Source organism: Raphanus sativus, chromosome 6, assembly GCF_000801105.2.
Source record: "Raphanus sativus cultivar WK10039 chromosome 6, ASM80110v3, whole genome shotgun sequence".
In the NCBI taxonomy this organism is placed as follows: domain Eukaryota; kingdom Viridiplantae; phylum Streptophyta; class Magnoliopsida; order Brassicales; family Brassicaceae; genus Raphanus; species Raphanus sativus.
In genome coordinates, this window is record NC_079516.1 from 39,005,025 (window position 1) to 39,025,070 (window position 20,046).

At 40.2% G+C, this 20,046-nt stretch overlaps 5 protein-coding genes and 1 long non-coding RNA gene across 9 annotated transcripts; 3 read left to right on the forward strand and 3 right to left on the reverse strand.

The window, feature by feature from the left end:
- Nucleotides 1–892: 892 nt before the first annotated feature.
- LOC108807144 (uncharacterized) lies at nucleotides 893–3,396 on the reverse strand. Its single transcript, XM_018579397.2, has 5 exons — nucleotides 3,092–3,396; nucleotides 2,720–2,810; nucleotides 2,504–2,621; nucleotides 1,698–2,432; nucleotides 893–1,324 (listed from the first exon to the last, which is right to left on the reverse strand). Exons 1-5 carry the CDS (start codon nucleotides 3,222–3,224, stop codon nucleotides 1,013–1,015), a joined length of 1,389 nt encoding a protein of 462 aa, XP_018434899.1. The 5' UTR covers nucleotides 3,225–3,396; the 3' UTR covers nucleotides 893–1,012.
- Nucleotides 3,397–3,589: 193 nt separating this feature from the next.
- On the forward strand, nucleotides 3,590–4,751 carry LOC108810613 (uncharacterized). The gene is made up of 3 exons (XR_001943140.2): nucleotides 3,590–3,989; nucleotides 4,155–4,217; nucleotides 4,347–4,751. It is a non-coding gene; the product is annotated as an uncharacterized LOC108810613 (long non-coding RNA).
- Nucleotides 4,752–5,550: 799 nt separating this feature from the next.
- Nucleotides 5,551–9,260, forward strand: LOC108835007 (monosaccharide-sensing protein 3). Its single transcript, XM_056989150.1, has 5 exons — nucleotides 5,551–6,458; nucleotides 6,553–7,119; nucleotides 7,376–8,286; nucleotides 8,365–8,552; nucleotides 8,636–9,260. Exons 1-5 carry the CDS (start codon nucleotides 6,380–6,382, stop codon nucleotides 9,084–9,086), a joined length of 2,196 nt encoding a protein of 731 aa, XP_056845130.1. The 5' UTR covers nucleotides 5,551–6,379; the 3' UTR covers nucleotides 9,087–9,260.
- Nucleotides 9,209–13,885, reverse strand: LOC108835008 (glutamate receptor 3.6). Of its 4 annotated transcripts, none has more exons than XM_056989148.1 (10): nucleotides 13,664–13,885; nucleotides 13,226–13,357; nucleotides 13,063–13,129; nucleotides 12,757–12,964; nucleotides 12,328–12,624; nucleotides 10,884–12,202; nucleotides 10,520–10,797; nucleotides 10,396–10,427; nucleotides 9,881–10,287; nucleotides 9,209–9,798 (listed from the first exon to the last, which is right to left on the reverse strand). In XM_056989148.1, the coding sequence occupies exons 5-10, from the start codon at nucleotides 12,593–12,595 to the stop codon at nucleotides 9,406–9,408; spliced, it is 2,697 nt and encodes an 898-aa protein (XP_056845128.1). In that variant the 5' UTR covers nucleotides 12,596–12,624; nucleotides 12,757–12,964; nucleotides 13,063–13,129; nucleotides 13,226–13,357; nucleotides 13,664–13,885; the 3' UTR covers nucleotides 9,209–9,405. The 4 variants fall into 4 exon arrangements, with proteins under 4 accessions (XP_056845128.1, XP_056845127.1, XP_056845126.1 ...); XM_056989147.1 differs by having other exon boundaries at nucleotides 12,757–13,008; nucleotides 13,103–13,140; XM_056989146.1 differs by having other exon boundaries at nucleotides 13,063–13,140.
- Nucleotides 13,557–15,155, forward strand: LOC108813105 (probable protein phosphatase 2C 47). The gene is made up of 3 exons (XM_018585555.2): nucleotides 13,557–13,741; nucleotides 13,879–14,055; nucleotides 14,200–15,155. Exons 1-3 carry the CDS (start codon nucleotides 13,595–13,597, stop codon nucleotides 14,959–14,961), a joined length of 1,086 nt encoding a protein of 361 aa, XP_018441057.1. The 5' UTR covers nucleotides 13,557–13,594; the 3' UTR covers nucleotides 14,962–15,155.
- A 344-nt stretch (nucleotides 15,156–15,499) lies between these two features.
- On the reverse strand, nucleotides 15,500–19,916 carry LOC108812472 (phosphoinositide phosphatase SAC7). Its single transcript, XM_018584747.2, has 21 exons — nucleotides 19,764–19,916; nucleotides 19,541–19,677; nucleotides 19,381–19,464; nucleotides 19,160–19,287; nucleotides 18,985–19,076; nucleotides 18,854–18,911; nucleotides 18,661–18,717; nucleotides 18,528–18,561; nucleotides 18,347–18,427; nucleotides 17,865–17,971; nucleotides 17,619–17,705; nucleotides 17,458–17,535; nucleotides 17,304–17,374; nucleotides 17,119–17,217; nucleotides 16,931–17,030; nucleotides 16,740–16,848; nucleotides 16,569–16,641; nucleotides 16,372–16,465; nucleotides 16,145–16,237; nucleotides 15,974–16,040; nucleotides 15,500–15,883 (listed from the first exon to the last, which is right to left on the reverse strand). Exons 2-21 carry the CDS (start codon nucleotides 19,674–19,676, stop codon nucleotides 15,747–15,749), a joined length of 1,785 nt encoding a protein of 594 aa, XP_018440249.1. The 5' UTR covers nucleotide 19,677; nucleotides 19,764–19,916; the 3' UTR covers nucleotides 15,500–15,746.
- Nucleotides 19,917–20,046: the final 130 nt, after the last annotated feature.

Genomic DNA, 20,046 nt, shown 5'->3' on the forward strand with positions numbered 1-20,046 from the left:
TCTGTTAAAGTGTAAAGTAAGATGGTGACACTACTTAGTCAACGAGATCACATCTTTCAACCGTTATTACACTGTTAGGTACGCCTAAACCGAACATAGCTGTCGTGTCAGACTTTTCGAAGTCCAACAAATCATAGAACTAGACAACAAGTGTATTGTGTAAAGTCATAATTTATTTAAATCTCATAAATGGGTAAACATTCACTTTTGTTGCACTAGTAAAAGACTCGTTTGGAGGCAACACATTATTCATTTTGTGTAGGAAAACACTCTCAGTTACCAACGTTAAATTGGCCTAGCGGTAAAAAGATTACGCTTGTAATTTTCGCCACCCGGATTCAACTCACGGTGGGAAATACTATTTACAATGCTTGGATTCCCGGCAAAAAGGTGAAACTACCTTTTTTTGATTATCAAAAAAAAAGAGGGAAAATTTCTTTGAAAAACTTTCCAACAAATGAACAAATGGGGATTGGGACAAAAGAACAGGACCTAAAGTCAAAAGGTCTGCTAGCCTAATTCAGATTTCTTTTTCCAACATCGGAACAATATCTTACATTTATCCACATAATCAGTAATTAAACAAAATTAGTAAACAAAATTATAACGGATATTTACGTCAATTGAAGTTCTCTCTAACTTTTTTAGTTTGTTTTACTTTCTTGAAGTTTGATTCACTGCTTTTTTTCTCAACCATGACTGAATTTACACTTTAATCATGTGGAGTTCTGCAATGCTGGTGCAACTCTAATGTCTTTTATTGTTCAAAAAAAAAAAAACTCTTATGTCTTTTCTTGAAACTATTTTGTGCAAACCAACAAAAAGCTCAAAGCTGTACATTTTCTGTCAATCAATACAAGAAACACTTACAAGAACACATGTACTTAACGAGTAGAGAGCAATCATTCCTTATTTTTTTCTCTTTCATTGCATAAAGATTAAAAAAAGAGTAAAGAAGCATTATTTTCCCAAGCAACTTTTGTGTGTTTAAGAAAAACATATATAAAAAGAATCAAAGAGGAGAGAATGGCTCAGGAGGAGAGTCGAAAACACTGTCGAAGATAAGAGAATGATTGGACTCATCATCAAGGTTAAGTAGCCAGTTAGTATCCTTGACATCTTTAACATCCAAGAGTGACTCGTAACGAGCACTATCACTCTTCTCTGTATTTTCTTCTTTAGTTAGGCTTTTTCCTTCTTCCTCTTCTTGGTTACTGCTGCTGCTTCCTTCACTACTACCACACCACTTTCTTGAATAAGATTTGATGCTTTGTGGGTATAACATTGTGCCCAAAAACGGATTTGCTTTCCCCTTTCGTGCGTCCTACAAAGAACATGTTACTGATAGCTGTGGACTTTTTAAATAATAATTAAAAAAAGATATGGCAAATCTCATATATCAATATTTTTTAATTTTTTGTCAAAAAAATAAAATTTTAAAAGAAAAAACCCCAATAAAACACTAAACTATCCTATTTCCTTATCTTATACCAAATCCTACCCTAATATACTAAAATTCTAAACTCCAATTAATAAACCAAAACCTATATAAATTTTTTTAAAGAACTTTTAGTTAATAGTGTTCTGGTGATTTTCCTTCTTTTTGTGATATTTTTGAAACAAAAACTTGATTTATTGCTATCTAATGGTATTTTTCTAGAAGTAGTATTATATTGTGCCAAGAGAATGAATTTTACCATGTGATTGTTAGCAATTTGGACCGAAGCTTTTGACACTTTTTTTCCGGAGCTTGTTGGATCCGAAACAGTTGCAGATGACTTTACAGACTTTGCCCTTCCTGTTGCTTGTCCCACGCCTGAAAAGGAAGGAATCAGAGAACAAGAAGAAGCAGACTGCTCTTTAGGCCTCGTTCTTGTAACATTTGGAGATATGTTCCGTTTAGGCGAAGTTACATTCCTTGTGGTTGCCACTGGTCGACCGAACGCTAGAGTGACTGCTTTTTCTCTTCCTCTTGGCGGTGTCTGAGGTGTTGATGAAACTGATGGACGTGATGACGCAGACGTAGACCGCACAGTACTGGTCCTACTTAAAGGTGCAGCTGAGGTTGGTGCAGCTGAGGTTGCTGCAGTCTGAAGCTTTGACCTAGGAGTCAACGATCTTGATCTTTGAGCGTCTCCAGCTTTCTTGAAAGAAGGAATACTTGTACTGTTTCTTGAAGGAGTTGAAGAACGTGATGGTGTTTTGCGTGATACAGGAGTTAAAGATCGAGAGACAGTTTTCTTTGGAGATGCAACCGAAGCTGAAGCTGTTGCTGTTGCTGTTGTTGTAGTAGTCTTCTTAGGAGCTGAAGAGGACCTGACAGCGTTGGAGGGACGAAGTGTTGGAATGCTGGAAGGACGAAGTGTGGGGATGTTGGAGGGCCGTCCTGTTGAAGTGCTTCTCGTTGGTTTTGAAGATGGATCGCTCTCGCCCTATGAGACAAATCTTATGTGATTTCTTTAATTGAGTATATATAAGCTTAACGTGTATATTGCATTCATACCTTTGTACCTGTACCTCTTGTGGTAGAAATAGACTGAAGCTTGGAAGTTACGTTTCTAGCTTGTAGAACCAATTTAGAAAGAGCTTCTAATGTAACTTCAGGAACGGTATAATTAAGCCTAATTGCATATCAGAACATTACAATATAATCTATTTATTTTCAGGAAAAATTGTCTATAAATATATAGATGAAGGAGAGACTATCAAAATAACTTACTGGTCATTCCAAAGTTCTTTCTCATCATCAATTTCAGGTTTAGCAACTTTAGCTTGCTCAAAAGAACGTCTTCCTGGCTTAAGCAAAACAGCTGACCAAATAGAGAACGATACATTTACATGTACATGCAAACTAAACTATATAACCAGATAAAAAGAAATGGCAAGTTATATAACATTGTGGCTAGCAAAAGAATAAAAGTATGGCTCTGCGCAATATATATAACATGCTCAATTTATTTTGGACCCTAAGTTCACCATTTTTAACTAGCACATAGAAGCGATCTTTCTAACGCAAAATGTGAAATATCGTTGTAGAAAAACATAACATATGAAATACACAAAGTCAATGGGGGGGGGGGGGGGGTGGTACCATCAAGAGAAGTCAGGGCAGTACGGTTGACTGAGAAGAGATCCAAATTCTCGTCGGCATTTCCAACGACGAAATCATCCGCAGGGGGGTTGGTTTTTTCAGATAGAGACTTTTTCAGACTCCGATCGTTCATCTACGGGCGGTGGTTTACAGAGCAGGACAGAAGAAACAGAATTCAGATAAGAGGTGAGAAAAAAGACAAAGGAGAAATAGAATGTTTCTTTCTTCTTTTTCGTTCTGTTGAATAATAACCAAATTAAAATACAAAAGAAAGAAAATAGTGAAAGAGATGTTTTTTTATAAGAAGAGGAAGATAGTAGTGGGGTGGGGTTAGTTTTAAGATTTTAAGAAGAGGCATTGTCCATTCCGTGTTGTTTTAGTTTTCATGTCGCTTTCTTGCAATCTTTTCAATGATCTCTCTAGGTGTTATTGGATTGGGAAGTTTAATAGAGTTTGATGGAATCTAAATCTCAAACGAATTCCAGTGTTATTCAATTGGGATTTGAAGAAAGTGAATCAAAATCCACTGTTATTGGATTAAGGATTTATCAATTAGAATTTGAAAAGAATTATTTTCCCCTGTTATTCAATATCACACAGATTTTCGTGAGAAATTAGTTATAATGGATTTTGAGGAACTTTTCAGTAAAAAACAAGAAGAAACAAATCCTACTTTTTTTATCTGGTTTTCGAAAGAAACCCAAAACAGCTTCCTTTTTTTCTCTTCCGTTCTTCACCAAACTTTTCACCGAATCCCTAACCACTCAGCGTTTCTCTCCTACTCCACCGTTCACCTCCGTGACTCCGTCTCGCAGTCCTACAAACCTTCCGCTGGAACCTCGTTTGCTTTGAATCAATCGCAGTCGCGAAAGCTCTAGCTGATACCTCGGTCTTTACGGTTAGCAACACCAATAACAAATTATAGTTCTTACTTTGGATTCTTCTCTATCAGTTTGCTCTGTTTCTCAGTTTTTTTTTTGCTCTTATCTTCCTTTTGCTATTTCTCTGAGATTGAAATTTTCTGGCTTTAAGAGCTCTTGATTCTCTAATATCATTCCTTCAGGCGCGTTTGCAGAGAAGAGAATTGAAAGCCAATGCTAAGGTTGTTCCCCTTAATCTGTAGCAGGTAGTTACCATTCCCTTTGATCACTATATCAACGTAAAGTAATTGGTTGTCTGATCAGGAGTTCAATCTCAATCTTATTACACATTAGATAAACTGTATTTCAAAATTCTTTGTGCTTTCTGTTCTCAGTTTTTATTCAAGAAGTTCTTGGAATAAAAAAATCTGGTGGTGATAAGGAGAGAGTTGAGTACGTGAAACAAAAGGCAAGGAGTATGCAAACAGTACCTTGGCCAAACAGTACCTTGGCCTGAGATGTTGTTGTAACAGAGTATGCAGATGCCACTTTACAATTTTCACATCCTGTGGTTGATCTCTTATCCTTTTTCACTCACAGAAACTTGTCAATGATGAGATAGAGCAGGTGAAAGGTTTGGCACTCCAGTGTTGCTTTTCGTGAAACTCTCGTGTAAGCGTCGTCATCTCGCATCTTCAACGGCTCAAGTCTTGGATCAAAATACTGTATAAAATCCTTCACAGAAATCAATGTACTTCAAACCATTCTATCTAAATCCTACTCATCGATTGTAGAATCCACTCAAATCCATTAAAAGAATCCCAATTACAGTTATATTTAATTCCACTAAAGTACCCAAACCAATAACACCCCCTAAAATGTGAACATAGGAGAAACCTATCATCTGGAGCTGTTTATGTTATGACGTGTGATAGGACGTGTCTCAATATGATGCGCACGAACAAATTAGTTATCTAAACTGTTACCTTTTCTATATAACCTAACCGCTCCTTTGTGTATCAATCACCAATTCACCATTAGGACTTACCAATAAAATTTGTGTTATTTGGTCAAAGTTATCCAAAATCACTTAGTGAAACAACATGTTAGGCTAACCAAAAATTAGGTTAATGACATGAAATGGTGCTGAACTTGCAAAAGTATCTCAAAACATGTAACTAGTGGTGTTTTACATTTATGTTTTTACTAGTGTATGCAGAAGTTTTGACAAGTTTATTAAATAAAAACCGGGCTTCGTAGTCTGGTGGTAATGGAACCTCGGCTGAGGTGTCCGCCACCCAGCTTCGAAACCCGGCCACAGCGATTTAACATCCTTACTGCTGGGGCGCTGGACCCCTTCGGGGATATTTGGGAAAGTGGCTGCCCAGACACCAGAGATATCAAAAAAAAAAAAAAAAGTTTATTAAATAAATATGCATCATTTTTTTTCCTTCTTTTTGCTTAATGACGTGTTATCTTCGACTCCACAAATTTAGATGGGGTAACTACCGACACTAATCTATTGAGATCAATGTCGGTTAAGCCAAAGTTTTCTGACTTTTGTATAGGAATTAACTAAGATTCAATTACTTTTGCAGCTCTTATTACTAGTACGGATGGTGTTGGTCATAGTGCATGCATGCTTCGCTATTGGGCATGGATAAAGCTCACATCTAAAGCTGCTCCTTGGCTCTTTTTGAAAGTTAGACGGCTCACAAACAGCCATCCATCACCTATGAGGATCTATCCACGACATCATCCTCATCAGAGAAAATATTTTGCAGACATCCTCATTCATGTGTTATGTAGCCCCCTGGATAACAACACATGAATGAGAATTGAGAAAGATGAGACAAAAGTGCTATAGCTTGTCCAAGTTCTTAAGTTTCTCATTTGGTAGACTCAAGGGGGCAATGAGTCAGCTTAAGAAAATGGGCCTTTCTTAAAGCCCTTTAGCATGATTAAGGTTGTCAGATGATTCTTCTTACTATTTCTGAATTTTTCATGCACAGAAGAAGCGGCCAAAGGAGAGAGCAAAGAGAGTTTGTTGTTGTTTGTGTCACCTTCCCCTTTTATTTCTCTCCTCTTGACCAACTTACTCTCTCTGTGTGTCTCTCTCTCTCTCTCTCTCTAGCTTACCGTTATTACCGCTTCTCAAATAGTGCTTGCTTCTGATTAATCATTTTAACACTTGTTTTTTTTCTATTTGTTAGGGAACAAAACATCCTTTGCACAATTTTTTGTTTGTTTGTTAAATTGCATAAATTAAGGGTAACAACCACCTGATTAACAACTCTTGTTCTCTCCCTCTCTCTAAGAAATGATTCTTGAACATTAAAGTATTCTCTGTTTGGAAGGAAGAAACCTATGGTATGTTTTGCCCACTGGACTAATATTGATCATCAGAAGTAAAATCACTATTAACAAGATGAGGAGCGTAGTGCTTGTTTCTTTAGCCGCTGCTATAGGCAACATGTTGCAGGGCTGGGACAATGCCACCATCGCAGGTACATACATCTCTCTCCCTTTTCTTCCTTACATAATAATAATAACAAAGCCATACTTAAAATATTATATATTGATTTGTATTTTGGGTGGCAGGAGCTGTTATTTACATCAAGAAAGAATTTCATTTAGAGAAAGAACCAAAGATTGAAGGACTAATCGTGGCCATGTCTCTCATCGGAGCCACTATGATCACAACTTTCTCCGGTCCTGTCTCCGACAGAGTAGGAAGGCGCTCCATGCTAATACTCTCCTCTCTTCTCTATTTCCTAAGCAGCATCGTCATGTTCTGGTCCCCCAATGTCTACGTTCTCCTTTTCGCAAGGCTTCTTGATGGGTTTGGAATCGGTTTAGCCGTCACTCTCGTTCCCGTTTACATCTCTGAGACCGCACCTTCCGAGATCAGAGGTTTGCTCAACACCTTCCCTCAGTTCTGTGGTTCTGGTGGGATGTTTCTGTCGTACTGTCTTGTCTTTGGAATGTCGCTTCAAGAATCTCCCAGCTGGAGGCTGATGCTCGGAGTTCTGTCAATTCCCTCGGTTATTTACTTCTTACTTGCGGCCTTCTTCTTGCCTGAATCTCCGAGGTGGCTTGCCAGCAAGGGGCGAATGGAAGAAGCTAGACAGGTCCTGCAGAGACTCCGTGGCAGAGAAGATGTTTCAGGTTTGTCTGTAATGAACACTAAAAACTACAATAATATTTAAAACTGAAAACAACAAGAAACCTATTTATATAAAAACTAAATAACTTTACAACTATTAAAAACTCTTAAAATAATTTTACTAATTTAAGATATATACTTAAATAAATAATAAACTAGATATTTCCAATTTTTTTTTTTTTTTTTGATCAAAGATATGTCCAAATATCTCTGCATCACTTTTTGACATAATACTAACTCAGTGTGTGTGTGTTCTAGGCGAGCTTGCTCTGCTGGTAGAAGGGCTTGGAGTGGGAAAAGACACGTCCATAGAAGAGTACGTGATTGGACCAGACAACGAGGTAAGCGAGGGAGGACACGAACTACCGAGGAAAGACCAGATAAAACTATACGGTCCTGAGGACGGACAGTCATGGATGGCTAAGCCAGTGAAAGGACAGAGTTCTCTAGCATTAGCATCCCGACAAGGAAGCATGCTAACACGTGGCGCATCCCTCCTCGACCCAATTGTCACTCTCTTTGGTAGCATTCATGAGAAGCTTCCTTCTGAGAACATTAACTCATCTACATCATCACGCAGCATGATCTTTCCAAATATGGGAAGTGTAGTGGGACTAACGGGAAGGCATGAGTCTCAGTGGGATCCAGAGAGGAACAATGATGACAGCTCTGAACACGATGAAAGCTTGAACAGTCCTCTGCTTTCTCCGCAAACCACTGAGCCTGGTTCCGTTGGGAACATGCAGAGGAGACAGAGCAGTTTGTTTATGGCGAACGTGGGTGAGACGGCGACTGCTACAAGCATAGGTGGTGGATGGCAGTTGGCGTGGAAGTATAACGATAAGGTTGGTGCAGATGGTCATAAAGTCAATGGAGGGTTACAGAAAATGTATATCCATGAGGAGAGTGCCAAGAACAACAACAACACTGGCTTCTCGCGACGTGGTTCTCTTCTCTCCTTCCACACAGAAGCTGGTGTTCCTGATCAGGGGCATGGATACATTCAAGCTGCTGCACTTGTGAGCCAAGCTTCAATGATTCCTGGAAACAAAGGCGAGACTGCAATGTTGCCAAAGGAGGTCAAGGCTGGTCCTGGCTGGAGAGAGCTGAAGGAACCAGGTGTGAAGAGAGCTTTGATGGTTGGAGTAGGGCTTCAGATACTGCAACAGGTAATTTTTTTTTTGTTTTTTTCTTTTATAATTTTCTCTAGAGAGTAACAAAGTAAAAGAGAAGAAGCATGTTTGCAGTTTGCAGGAATAAATGGAGTGATGTATTACACACCTCAAATATTAAAGGAAACAGGGGTTTCAAGTCTTTTGACAAACCTTGGGATAGGTGCAGAGTCTGCATCACTCCTCATAAGTACCTTAACCACACTCTTGATGCTTCCTTGCATTCTTGTTTCCATGAGGTTAATGGATGTATCTGGAAGAAGGTGCTTTTGCTTCTCTGTTTTAACTAAATCTGAATAGTGATAAATGTGAAAGAGTGTAACAAGCACTGTGATTTGAATTGCAGGTCTCTGTTGCTTTCAACAATCCCCATTCTAACACTGTCGCTGCTAACGCTGGTGATAGGAAGCTTGGTGAAGCTTGGAGGCACAACAAACGCATTGATATCGACCGCTAGCATTATGGTGTACCTTAGCTGTTTCGTGATGGGTTTTGGAGCCATCCCAAACATCCTCTGTTCAGAGATTTTCCCTACCTCTGTGCGTGGCCTCTGCATCACAATATGTGCGCTCACTTTCTGGATCTGCAACATCATCGTAACTTACACTCTCCCTGTCATGCTCAAGTCTCTAGGCCTTGCGGGAGTCTTTGGAATTTACGCATGTGTTTGCACCGTAGCTTGGGTTTTCGTGTACCTCAAGGTACCGGAGACAAAGGGAATGCCCCTTGAAGTTATCTCTGAGTTCTTCTCTGTTGGTGCAAAACACCAAGATGCTGCTAGCTTCGTTTCTCTTTGACGGTCCTTTCCAACTTTCTTGATGTATGTTGAACATTAATAATAATAAACCCTACGGCTAGCTTGTGCTCCAATAATGCAGGCTACATAGAGGCTTTCTTGGATTGTTGATCTGTAGCTGAAAATAGGGAGATGTTCTCTTTAATAACAATGGATGAGATTCAGAGTTTTTTTATTTTAGTGTTGTACATCTTTAAAATCACCCATAAAATTAAATACAAATAGGTTTGATCTCAAGTGAATCATCAAAGAGGGGATAAGTACATACTAGAGCCACTATGAGGTCTCTCTGGTGCATAGGAAACACTTAACCAATTAGTTTAGATATCTTCAAGCTGCCTTTCTCTAGAGGACCGAGCCTTGACGTCTTCTTCTTTCTCTTTCACAAAAGAGAGAAAGGAATGGATACTTTCGGATGGTGAGCTTCTTCTCCTTATTGACCCCTCTGCTTCTACAGGACAGTGTCTTCCGAATTTACGTATCATCAGCACTATATACACTGCAAGAGCCAAAACGCATGCCAGTCCACACACCACAAACAATCCCCAGAAGCTCTTAAGCTCCAGCCTATCCACTGCTATCTCTGCGCCTTGCAATGAACAAGCTTTCCTTAGCAACCATTTGTCTCTTATCCTCTGCAAATCACCGTTCTCTGATAGCTGCAGAATCGCCGTTGAAACGTCAACAGCCAAAGGAGAGTTGCGTGGGAATGCCTAAACAATGGGGGAAAGAGAGACATTATCAGTTCTTCAATATTATGCTAAGCTGTTGATTATCACGCGGAACGATACTCACAAATCCCCAACCGTTTTTAGTGAACTCTTGACCAACTATACCGAACTCGCATCGGTTTGAGAGGAAAAGCTCAATGTAAGCACGTTCATCAACAACAGCAGCAACACCATCTTTTCCTGGACCATCTCTCAAGGCCTTCTCGTATTCCTCTGGAGACCGAAGAGGGACCAGTCTTGACTCATGGATCCTCAGCTCGTTAACAAGATAGTCTCTGACAAACGAGCCTTGTGGATACCCAATAGGATCATTGTTTGTTTCCAATGTTTCTATGCCTTTGATTGGCGAAGATAGCTGATGAACTGTCAGAATCGAAGTCAGGCTGGCGGTGTAACTTGAGTTGATTATGAGAACTACGAATAGCCATATAAGCAGCACTACTCGTCCAAGGTTGCTCACCGTCGTCTCTCCTAAGATCAATTCAGCAGAAAAAACATTGCACATTGTTAATTCTGAAAGTGTCTTAAATCTCTGTGCACCGGCAAAACAACGAAAAGAGTTGTAGGGAGTACACTTACTATGTGAGAAGAAAAGAGTTGAGAAGCTGAACCTGCAAGACAACGAAATGTTTCAGAGAAAAGACCTTAGAAAAAATTGTAAGAGTGTGTTTTGAATTGACTTCATTTTTAGTTCTGTTTTCACCAGAAAGTAGTGATGACTTGTCTACGAGGAGGGCCTCGAAAGTCGTCATTGTGTTTGTGCTCCAGACACCAAATGACTGCACCAACTATGAGAAAAGAGGAAGCTGCAACAAGCCACATCTGGGGAGTGAACGGCCTCAAGAACGCCATAGCACTGGAACCTAACTTCCGAACAGGGGCCACCACCACCAGCCCTGACTCCACATACGGCTGAGTAAAATCCGCCATTTTGGTTCTCTCTGTTATGATGGTTATATCACCAACCCCTGCATCGTATACCTGGTGTAAAAGATAAAGACATGTTACCAACAGAGCCATCATCATAACAGATTCTAAAAAAAGAGAGTGCATATGTACACTCTCACCCCAGCCGTTATCAAGCGCACTAGCTCGGAGTTACTTGGATTGTCATGACCATTCCCAAAAGCCACAAGCTCGAACGGGACTGCATAAGGTAGTAAACTGAGAGCGGCGACAAAGACATCAACACAGAAGCCAGTGATGATCCCGTTGCTCTGAACTGAGACAACCTCTTCGAACCTGTAACGATTTGGAACACCAATCCTCAAATGTCTTCCATTGTTTGAGAACACCCATCCACGGGGATTTTGCGTCGTCTGCCCTGGCCAGACAACGCTATGAAGCTTCTGTCCCGAAGAAGATGTGTTCTCCAACTCCTCAGGCGGTATCACAGACAAGCCTAGATGATCAGACCAGTAACCAATGGTCCTGTGACCAGTGCCAATGACATTAATCACATCAAACGCTGGATTCACAAGGTTTCTGTCTTTAGTAAACTTCATCCTGCCCGTTAAGCCGATTCTATCGACCTTTAAGATGCTCTCGAGAAATGTATTCCCTCCATCAAAGACTTTGAGAGCATCGAGGTGCAAGTTTCCACCTCTAAGCTCAGATACAATTGGACTCTTCGAAAAGGAAACGTTTCCACCTCTCTGGAGATAATCATCAATGGCATGAGCGAGCAGCCAGACGGTGTCGTAAGCATACAGTCCATAAGTGCTGAGTCCAACATGAGTTAAGTTATGCCACCTTTGAACGAAGTTCTTCTTCATGACCGAGTCAGGAGTGTGCAGGCGCAGCGCAATGACCCCTTGAATATTATTAACTGTGTCAAAGGGGAGAGGAGGAGAGTTTGTATCTATGATAGTAGAAAGCCAATTGGTAGCAATCCAGACATAACCAGAGCTCATCATACCGAGATACTGAGCCACATTGAACACCTCAAGGCCCCAGATGAAATAAGCGTGGACAACAATGATCCGTGACTCACTCAAAGCTACTTTAATCAGCAGGTTAGTTATGTTCTCTCTGGTGGGTTCAGGGGGCAAAGCTGCTTTGTATGAGATCCTGCAACGCTTCTCTGCTAACTTGTCTCCCAGAGCAGCTACACCGTTTTGGCCATAATCATCATCCCCATAGATTGCGATGACTTCTCTCCAACCGTAGTGGTGAACAATGTCAGCTATGGCGGCCATCTGAAAGAGATCGTTCTGTGAAGTTCTGATGAAGAAAGGGAACTGACGAGGAGACATGGTAGGGTCTGTGGCGGTGAAGGATAGTATAGGAATCTTTAGCTCTGTTGCGACGTGGGATACTACACGGGCTGATGTTGGTCTTTGAGGCCCAATTATGGCTACTGTCTCCTTCTCCATGAACCGCAGAGCTTTTCAATGGGGAAACAAAACAAAACCAAACCAATCAGTCAGTAATATAAACAATAGGATACTTACAGTAATAATAGAACATAATGATTATTCAAAAACATAGAAGAGGAGAGTGTTGACTTACGTTCCATGATGCTCATGAAACCATTGAATTTGGTGTCATGCATGATGATATTGAGTAGAGTGTTGTTGAGAACGCTGGGGTTGGCATTCACGTCGTCAACAGCAGCTTGCATAGCAACTCTGATGACTTTACCAATGAGAGATTTGAATGTAAAAACGGAGCCGATGTTCACAACTTGGGGCCTGGGAGAGACGGTTGTTGTTTCGGTTTGTACTTGTAGAGGAACAGCAGCACCGCAGAGAAGCAGCAAAAGCAGGATCCAATTCATCTTTCTCAGTTTCAGCAGCTTTTTTTTTTCTTCAGAAAATTAATAGAATGGTGAAAGTTACAGAATGAATGAAATCACCAAGCATTAGGAAGCCAAACATAAAAGCTATTGGAACATTAAGGGAAGAGAGAGAGAGAGAGAGAGAGAGAGATATGATTCACCTATAGGCTAGCTGAGTGCCCCTTGATGATCTATAGAAAGTGGAGAGGCTCACAGAAAGCAAGACGCGGGTGTTCTCAGTGGAATTATCACACTCTCCATCGACCAAATCTCTCTCACTCAACCCATATCCTTCAGTGGAAGCATCACTCTCCAAGGATGAAATGTGGGAACTTTGCCCAACCCACTCTCTTATTTCATATGATTACACTTCCACATCAAAATTAAAAAGAAAAAAACCTCCTTATATAATACTGAAAAAAAAAATCTCAGCTTTAGCACATTGGAGTGGAGTTTAGAAGTAGAACCCTCTCAAGTCAACACCTACTACTTCTTGCTTTCTACTACCTTTAAAAGCTGATAGCTTTCAACTGACTGTTTAACGCCTAATTATGAAAGATTCAAAAACATCACAATCTTATTGTTACGTGGCTGCAATCAATAAGCAACGGAGATTGGAAGTGTGTGTACCTATTGAAAACTGCCACTAGGGTTTTAGAAACTGAAAGTCTCGGTGTCGACTCAGACGCCAAAAACGGGTTCGTGTGAAAGTAAAACCTTGACACAACCTTCATAGTTTCTCTCCCTCGAGCTTCCTTCCGTCTGTAAAGAGAAGAAGACGCAAAAAGGAAAAAATAAATAAAGTTCTCTTAATTTTTAAATAAGACTTTATATTTAAATAAATAAAGTGGGAAGCACACGTGGCAGCATGAGAGCTAATTGTTGAGTAAAACATGGAGGAGAAAAAGTTATTTCTATATTTATTTTTTAAAAAGACATGATGATGATGGTTCTGTTTGAAAAAAAAAAAAAAAACAAAAACTGATCGGAATCTGACAAATGGCACCGGAGACAGAAGTTTCGCCGATGGTAAACAATTTGGAGTCCGGAGATGACAACATGACTCACCTGAGCTCCTCCGGGAAGCCACCAAGGAACCTCTCCGCAATGCGACATTGCAACAGCACTGCTTGGTTGATCGATTCCGTTGGTTTTCTTTCTTTCTTTTCTTTTCTTTACTTAGCTTTGATCGGACGTGAATCTTTCCGATCTGATGCCATTGACTGACCTACATTCCAAAAAAAAATGCTTTAACGTTTGTGAAATGTTAAAAATGGACTCAGGAAGGAGAGGAGAGGTTTGGTGCAAAGTCTCCTGAAGGACAAAACTCCACATGGAAGCCTGTTTTCAGATCTGGAACTTGGTCGGATAAAGGTCCGAAACGGTCCATGGAAGATGAATTCATCTGCGTTGATGATCTCAAACACCTTCTCGGATCATCCACTGGAGCTTTCTATGGGGTAGGGTAACACATGTTTATTCCATTTAGCTCCAATTGAACATAATGCTAAAAAAAAGAAAGTGAGAGTAGGTTAAGATTATTGAGATCTGATTATATATGCTCGCTGTTTTACAATCAATGTCTTGTTTGTTTGTTTGTGAAGGTGTTTGATGGACATGGAGGTGTTGACGCTGCACTATTCACAAAGAAGAACCTTCTGAAGCTTTTAACGGAAGACAAACACTTCCCAAGCAACACCAAGAAGGCCACTAGGAGTGCCTTTGTCAAGACGGATCACGCTTTGGCTGATGCTCCTTCTCTAGACAGATCATCAGGCACTACCGCACTCACCGCTCTCATCTTGGACAAGACCATGCTCATTGCCAACGCTGGCGACTCCAGAGCCGTGCTCGGGAAACGAGGCAGAGCCATCGAGCTTTCCAAGGACCACAAACCCAACTGCACTTCCGAGAGGCTGCGCATTGAGAAGCTCGGAGGTGTCATCTACGATGGATACCTTAACGGGCAGCTCTCGGTGGCTCGAGCTTTAGGAGATTGGCATATTAAGGGAACCAAAGGTTCGCTCTGCCCGCTCAGCTGCGAGCCTGAGCTGGAGGAGATTGTGCTTGCGGAGGAAGATGAGTATCTTATAATGGGGTGTGATGGACTGTGGGATGTGATGAGTAGTCAGTGTGCGGTGACGATGGTGAGGAGGGAGCTGATGCAGCATAATGACCCTGAGAAGTGCTCTCAAGCTTTGGTCAATGAAGCACTGCAACGTAATAGCTGTGATAATCTTACTGTGGTGGTTGTATGTTTCTCACAGGAACCGCCTCCTAGGATTGAGATCCCCAAGTCGCATAAGAGGAGAAGCATCTCTGCCGAAGGGTTGGATCTCCTCAAAGGTGTTTTGAATGATTTGTGAAGGAACTGAGTAAAGCTGAAAAGGTATATGAAGAAGAGACTTGCTTTTAAGTTTTTCTTTTATTTCCTCTTTTGACAGAGATTCCAACTTGTCTGCTTTTTTTTTCCAAACTTTGATTCCATTATTCTTTTTGTAAGGAAATTACCCATTTTTGTACTGTAGATCTTTACCATATCTAAAATGGTTTTTTATTATTTGATTTGAAAAGGATCAGTCTTTGACAGTTAAAACCGTTGCTTGATGAGATCAAACCAAAACTATCAACTCCTCACTCTACAACATTGTCACAAACATGACCATTCCACACTATTGAAGAAACTCTCACCTCTTATTCCCACAGCAGCCACAGGTTTCTTGCCTGGATTTGCTCCTCAAATAAAAGGCCTCTTTCGTTTGTCCTGGAACCAATTCTGCTCTAAGAAGACAAGTTTCTCAACAAAGATTTGCAAGAAAACGTCTTTGATCGTCGTGCTTTAAGAGTTGAGAGAATCAGGCCATTGTTATTGAGATAGTTATGCTAATGGCATGAGCAAACATATAACAAAAAAATGAAGAAATATGTGTAACTGTAACTGTATCAAGTCATTGGTGGCTGTGGGAGTATTAAGTTCATAAAGAGGTCAGCACCTGAGAGAGACAATTGCCTCTTGATGGCGTGTCACAATATCCAACTTGAATACAAGAAAATAACAAACGGAACAAACTTTAGCTCTAACTTGAGCGCCAAGTCTTAGTTAGTGACTTAGTGTTCACAATGGTCACCCCCGAATGGTGAAGAAGATGAATCAGCCTCTGGGCTTGTGGAGACGAGGCCTGTTGCAGAAGATCCGGCCATTGGCCCTTACCAGTGCTGCGACTCCCACACAGATGCCCGTCCACAGGAGCGAGAAGAACAAGTGCCTATGCTTGTAATCACTCCCAGCTGCTCAGAGCATTGTACACAGTTTTAGACTAGGTTTGGAAGAAAATAAGAAAATCAAACCATCCAGCAAAAAAAAAGTATCAGACTTGCCTTGTTTCAGAGCCATTGTTGCAAACCAGAAACTGAGCAGAACCACCGCCAATGCCACTGGGAAGTTCTGAGAAATCAAATTACTTTGGTGTTAGACTAGGATTCTTTATATAATTTATGATGAGAAAGTGGGGGTGTGCATAGTTTGAATCTTAATTGATGAATGCTTACAGCTACAGCCTCGAGGCCTCCCTTTTGAGGCACACGAGACATGTCTCGGTTCACAGCAACTATGTAGTGCCCTTGCAGGAGATCAATCGCATCCTTTTGCAAACAGCCGAAATTAAGTAAAGTCAGAACAACACTCCAAGTTCAGGGTTAAGTGATCCAACAAGCAGTCACTAACAGTTCTATAAGATGAGACAAGTGTAGCTCCTAAGAATGAAAAATCCACTAACCTGCTTAGTTCCATCAGCAAAGTTATTCAGGTAATAGCGTCGGAGGGAGCTCCAACCATCTTTAAGGACACCTTGGGCAGTCCGATGCCCATACCTAGAATTGAGCCAGTTAGAGACGCATAGAGTAAATGACAAAACGCTCCCTTCTTAAATTGACTAGCATTATTGACCCAAGATAAAAACATATGGAAAAGTACCTGACAAAATCTCCTTTAAGTGCAGGAGTACCAGAGTACTGAATGCTGACGTCATCACCATGATTAGCCCATACTGAAAGGTGAAAGTGCATAAGCAAATTTTGGAGTTTTACATTTTAAGTACTGCAATATCAGAGATTTGCTACAACGTAACAAAGACAAGAGACTGACAGATTTTATAGAGGTCGTCAAAATTCGGATGAGAGCTTATGGTTTCTTCAGCACCAAAAACACCGATCCTTCTGAGCTGAAGTTCCAACATCTTTCGACCGATCATGCTCTGCACATGGCAGGAAGAATGCACAATGGATGAGCAAAAGCCAATCAGGTAACAGCCGCATCATCATACTGTTATGACTAACCTGGGTGACATTTGTACGGTCTAAGCAATCTATGCAGTTTGTTCGGACAACACCAAGCTGCTCCTTCATTTTATCACCCTTTTCATTTAGCAAAAAGTACCTGTGTATTCAGAGAATGCAAAATGATTTGGCATTTCTTATTCGTATTTCAAAATTGTATAACAAGAAATGTCCAAAGAAATCCATACCCATTTTGTTCAAGAAAACCCTCGATCTTCTCGTACAGAATTGATAAGCGCTCAAAATGAATATGCCCACAGATTTGATGGAAATCAAAGTGTAGGTATCTACAGGATAAGGAACCTCCTTAAACTAGTTGAAGATAATAAAGTATAAATGATCTAAGAAGCACATTAGACAACAGATTAACTACCTTATTTCATCCCCAGTAATGTGCTGCATAACACTAGCAAATTTCTCACTTAAGCGCCCCTCACCGCCGTGCTGATTAGAGAAGGCGCAAATTTCTCACTTAAGATGTGTACATGACTCCACAAATAGTCATGTCAATTTGAAAGAATCTGTACCTTATTGACAAGATCAACTGCCAAAACTGATCCATATTTTTTCCTTAGGTCCAAAAAGTGACGCTCAGCAATCCGTGTCTGCAAGAGAAGCACCCTATGTAAGTTACTTAGAAGAAGTGAAGACTGAAAGAGCAAACTTTTAATTAGAAATTACAACTCACAGCTTCTTCAGGTTGAACAATCTCAAACTTGGGCTTGTAAGTCAGATCTACAATTTGCTCCCACATAAAAGGCATGGATCCTCTGACCTGCATATTGAAGGAGGTAAGAATAACATCAAGAATTCAATTATGGATTGAGAAGAACAGTATGAAACCAAAAACAAAAATGAAAATGGTATTATATAAATGATCAAAGATTTGCAGCATAAGGGAATTCACAATATGAGAGCGTGTTAAAAACAGCACCTGAACAAATGATGACGTATATCCATTCATCTGTACAATTTGCTCAGTCTCCACAAAATTAGCAACGTAGCCATCGGCATCAGCTCCTCTTCGCCACATACGCGTACCTTGTAAATGATCAAAATAAAAGGGGCAAGACACAGTCACAACATAACACTCGTCATCTGAATATAGCAGGCGATACATGTCTCCTATCTATCTAAAAGATATAAACTCAGTTGATTTTCAGGTGCCAATCATCGTATTTTCTCATTCTAGAAACAACTCCAGTCAAGTTGTGTTTCTTTGCTATAGTTATCTAGTAGAAAGATCATAGTAGTCAAACAAATGACTTACGTCCCAGCGAGCTAATTAAACATCCACGCTACTAGGCATCAATACAATAAAACCTACTGGATATTTCCCATTCTTTTGAACTGTTACTCTCGAACAACTTGAAAATCCAAGTAGTACGGGTGAAAATAGCACAGAGAAATATGTACCGTTTCTCCTAGTACATCTTCTTGCAATCAGAGTAATGTCCACGATATCTTTCCCAATGGCCGTCTCAAAACTATTAAAACGTGATTAATGGTTAAGGAAAGATTCGTTCATTAATAAAACATAGCCACGAAGAGTAAGTAGAAGAAAAAAAATGAGTAAAAGAACTGATGAAAAGGATATTCCCTTGAATTACTGGAAGCAAAAACTGATCAAGCTGCAAACGGAAGACAAAAAAAAAGAAGGTAAGATATTCTGCAAGTACGAAAAACAAGGGGCTGTCAATAAAAAAAAAAGAACATCAGAAACAGCAGACCTTATTATCGATAAGAACTTCCAACATGTAATTGTTCCAGAGAAACCTCGGCTCAGCCTGTAAAAAGAAAAGCAAATATCACCAAAACAAGTTATTCTCAATTGTCACTAACAAGCAACAAGGAATGACTAATAAATGTCTCTTAAGGAACTTTGATCAATTTAAGAGAAAAAAAAACTAGCATTATGAGCACCTGTCTCCACAGAGGAAGCGACTTAGACTCAGCACCCAAATCATGCAAGCGTTGTGAGCTGAAAATCAAAAAAAAAATATATTAAACTCTTTTGTGCATCAAAAGGAAGAAGACAAAAAAAAAACGTTTACCTCAGCGTTAAGTTAACTTGATACGAGAAAAAGAGACCAGTCGTCTTTTCTGCAACACTTAGCAGCCTGGAGAACTCAGTCTCCATCTTTTTCTGCAAGAAACAGTACTGAGTCGAGTACCATAATCACTGCTAATAGAAAAGTGAGAGGGCAGAAGAGTTTATTATTGGTTTACCTGTTCTTCAGGGGAGTTCTTAAGTGAATGATCACAAGGAAGAACCTTGAGTGATGTTATCTTGAAAATAGGATGGCCAAGAAACGAGCCAACACGCTCACTCTCTGTCACAACCACCAAGTATGATCCTGACAAAATCAAATAACCTAATCAATCAATACTCTTCTCTAGGGTAGGTTTTCAAATCTAAAAGGGAAACACTAAGAGGATCCGATCCATACCTGCAAGGAGCTTCAACATCCCAACCACGCCAGAAATGGGATGGATCTTAGGAACACGCAAGGAATCGCATTCTCCGACTTGATCTGAGACGCAAGGAAAGAGGATGAGATCATATAGCAACCAATTGTTTTCGAGAAACGTTTAGAAGAAGGAACGAACCGATGAGCTTCATGGAAGCGTCGAGACGGCTAATGTCCAAACACGGAGCGCCTGAGCCATCCGCCGGCTCGATCACGTACTGATCGGGAAATTCCCACAGACGTAAACGGGAATGCAATTTGTTCCCTGCCTCCATACTACAATCAACAAGCAAAAGTAGAGGAAATCGTAAGAAGAAGGTAATCAATCCCAAAGATGATCGACGGAGGAGGAAGAAGATGACCTGAGATCTGAAACTTCGCCCTGAAAAGAGAGGAATCGAATTATGGAATTGGGTTAGGAACGTGCTAATGATCCGTTAATCGTTGGATCAAAGTCGATTTTAGTGGGAGACCACCAAGTAGCCAGCTACATTTTTAGTACAATACTTTGTAATTCTTCTTCAATGCTCATACACGTATACAAATCCTCTTTTTTTTTTTAATTTTAGAAGTTTTAATTTTAAAACTCTCTTTGTTATTCAGTAATATTAAATTATTAAAAAATAAAAACTTTACTCTAAAACC

Bases quoted from the DNA above. Each gene is read 5' to 3' on its own strand.
- LOC108835008 (XM_056989149.1), bottom strand. From the start codon at position 12,595: ATGAATTGGATCCTGCTTTTGCTGCTTCTCTGCGGTGCTGCTGTTCCT. The intron at 12,203-12,327 runs GTAAGTCAACAC...CCCATTGAAAAG, and splicing joins TTTCATGAGCATCATGGAAC to CTCTGCGGTTCATGGAGAAG. The intron at 9,799-9,880 runs GTGAGTATCGTT...CCCATTGTTTAG, and splicing joins CTAAAAACGGTTGGGGATTT to GCATTCCCACGCAACTCTCC.
- LOC108835007 (XM_056989150.1), top strand. From the start codon at position 6,380: ATGAGGAGCGTAGTGCTTGTTTCTTTAGCCGCTGCTATAGGCAACATG. The intron at 6,459-6,552 runs GTACATACATCT...TTTGGGTGGCAG, and splicing joins GGACAATGCCACCATCGCAG to GAGCTGTTATTTACATCAAG. The intron at 8,553-8,635 runs GTGCTTTTGCTT...TTTGAATTGCAG, and splicing joins ATGGATGTATCTGGAAGAAG to GTCTCTGTTGCTTTCAACAA.
- LOC108807144 (XM_018579397.2), bottom strand. From the start codon at position 3,224: ATGAACGATCGGAGTCTGAAAAAGTCTCTATCTGAAAAAACCAACCCC. The intron at 2,622-2,719 runs GTAAGTTATTTT...ATATGCAATTAG, and splicing joins AAAGAACTTTGGAATGACCA to GCTTAATTATACCGTTCCTG. The intron at 1,325-1,697 runs GTAAAATTCATT...TGTTCTTTGTAG, and splicing joins AAATTGCTAACAATCACATG to GACGCACGAAAGGGGAAAGC.
- LOC108813105 (XM_018585555.2), top strand. From the start codon at position 13,595: ATGGCACCGGAGACAGAAGTTTCGCCGATGGTAAACAATTTGGAGTCC. The intron at 13,742-13,878 runs GTTGGTTTTCTT...AAATGGACTCAG, and splicing joins CTGCTTGGTTGATCGATTCC to GAAGGAGAGGAGAGGTTTGG. The intron at 14,056-14,199 runs GTAGGGTAACAC...TTGTTTGTGAAG, and splicing joins CCACTGGAGCTTTCTATGGG to GTGTTTGATGGACATGGAGG.
- LOC108812472 (XM_018584747.2), bottom strand. From the start codon at position 19,676: ATGGAGGCAGGGAACAAATTGCATTCCCGTTTACGTCTGTGGGAATTT. The intron at 17,706-17,864 runs GTGCTGTTTTTA...TTCAATATGCAG, and splicing joins ATACGTCATCATTTGTTCAG to GTCAGAGGATCCATGCCTTT. The intron at 17,031-17,118 runs GTATGGATTTCT...CTGAATACACAG, and splicing joins GGTTTTCTTGAACAAAATGG to GTACTTTTTGCTAAATGAAA.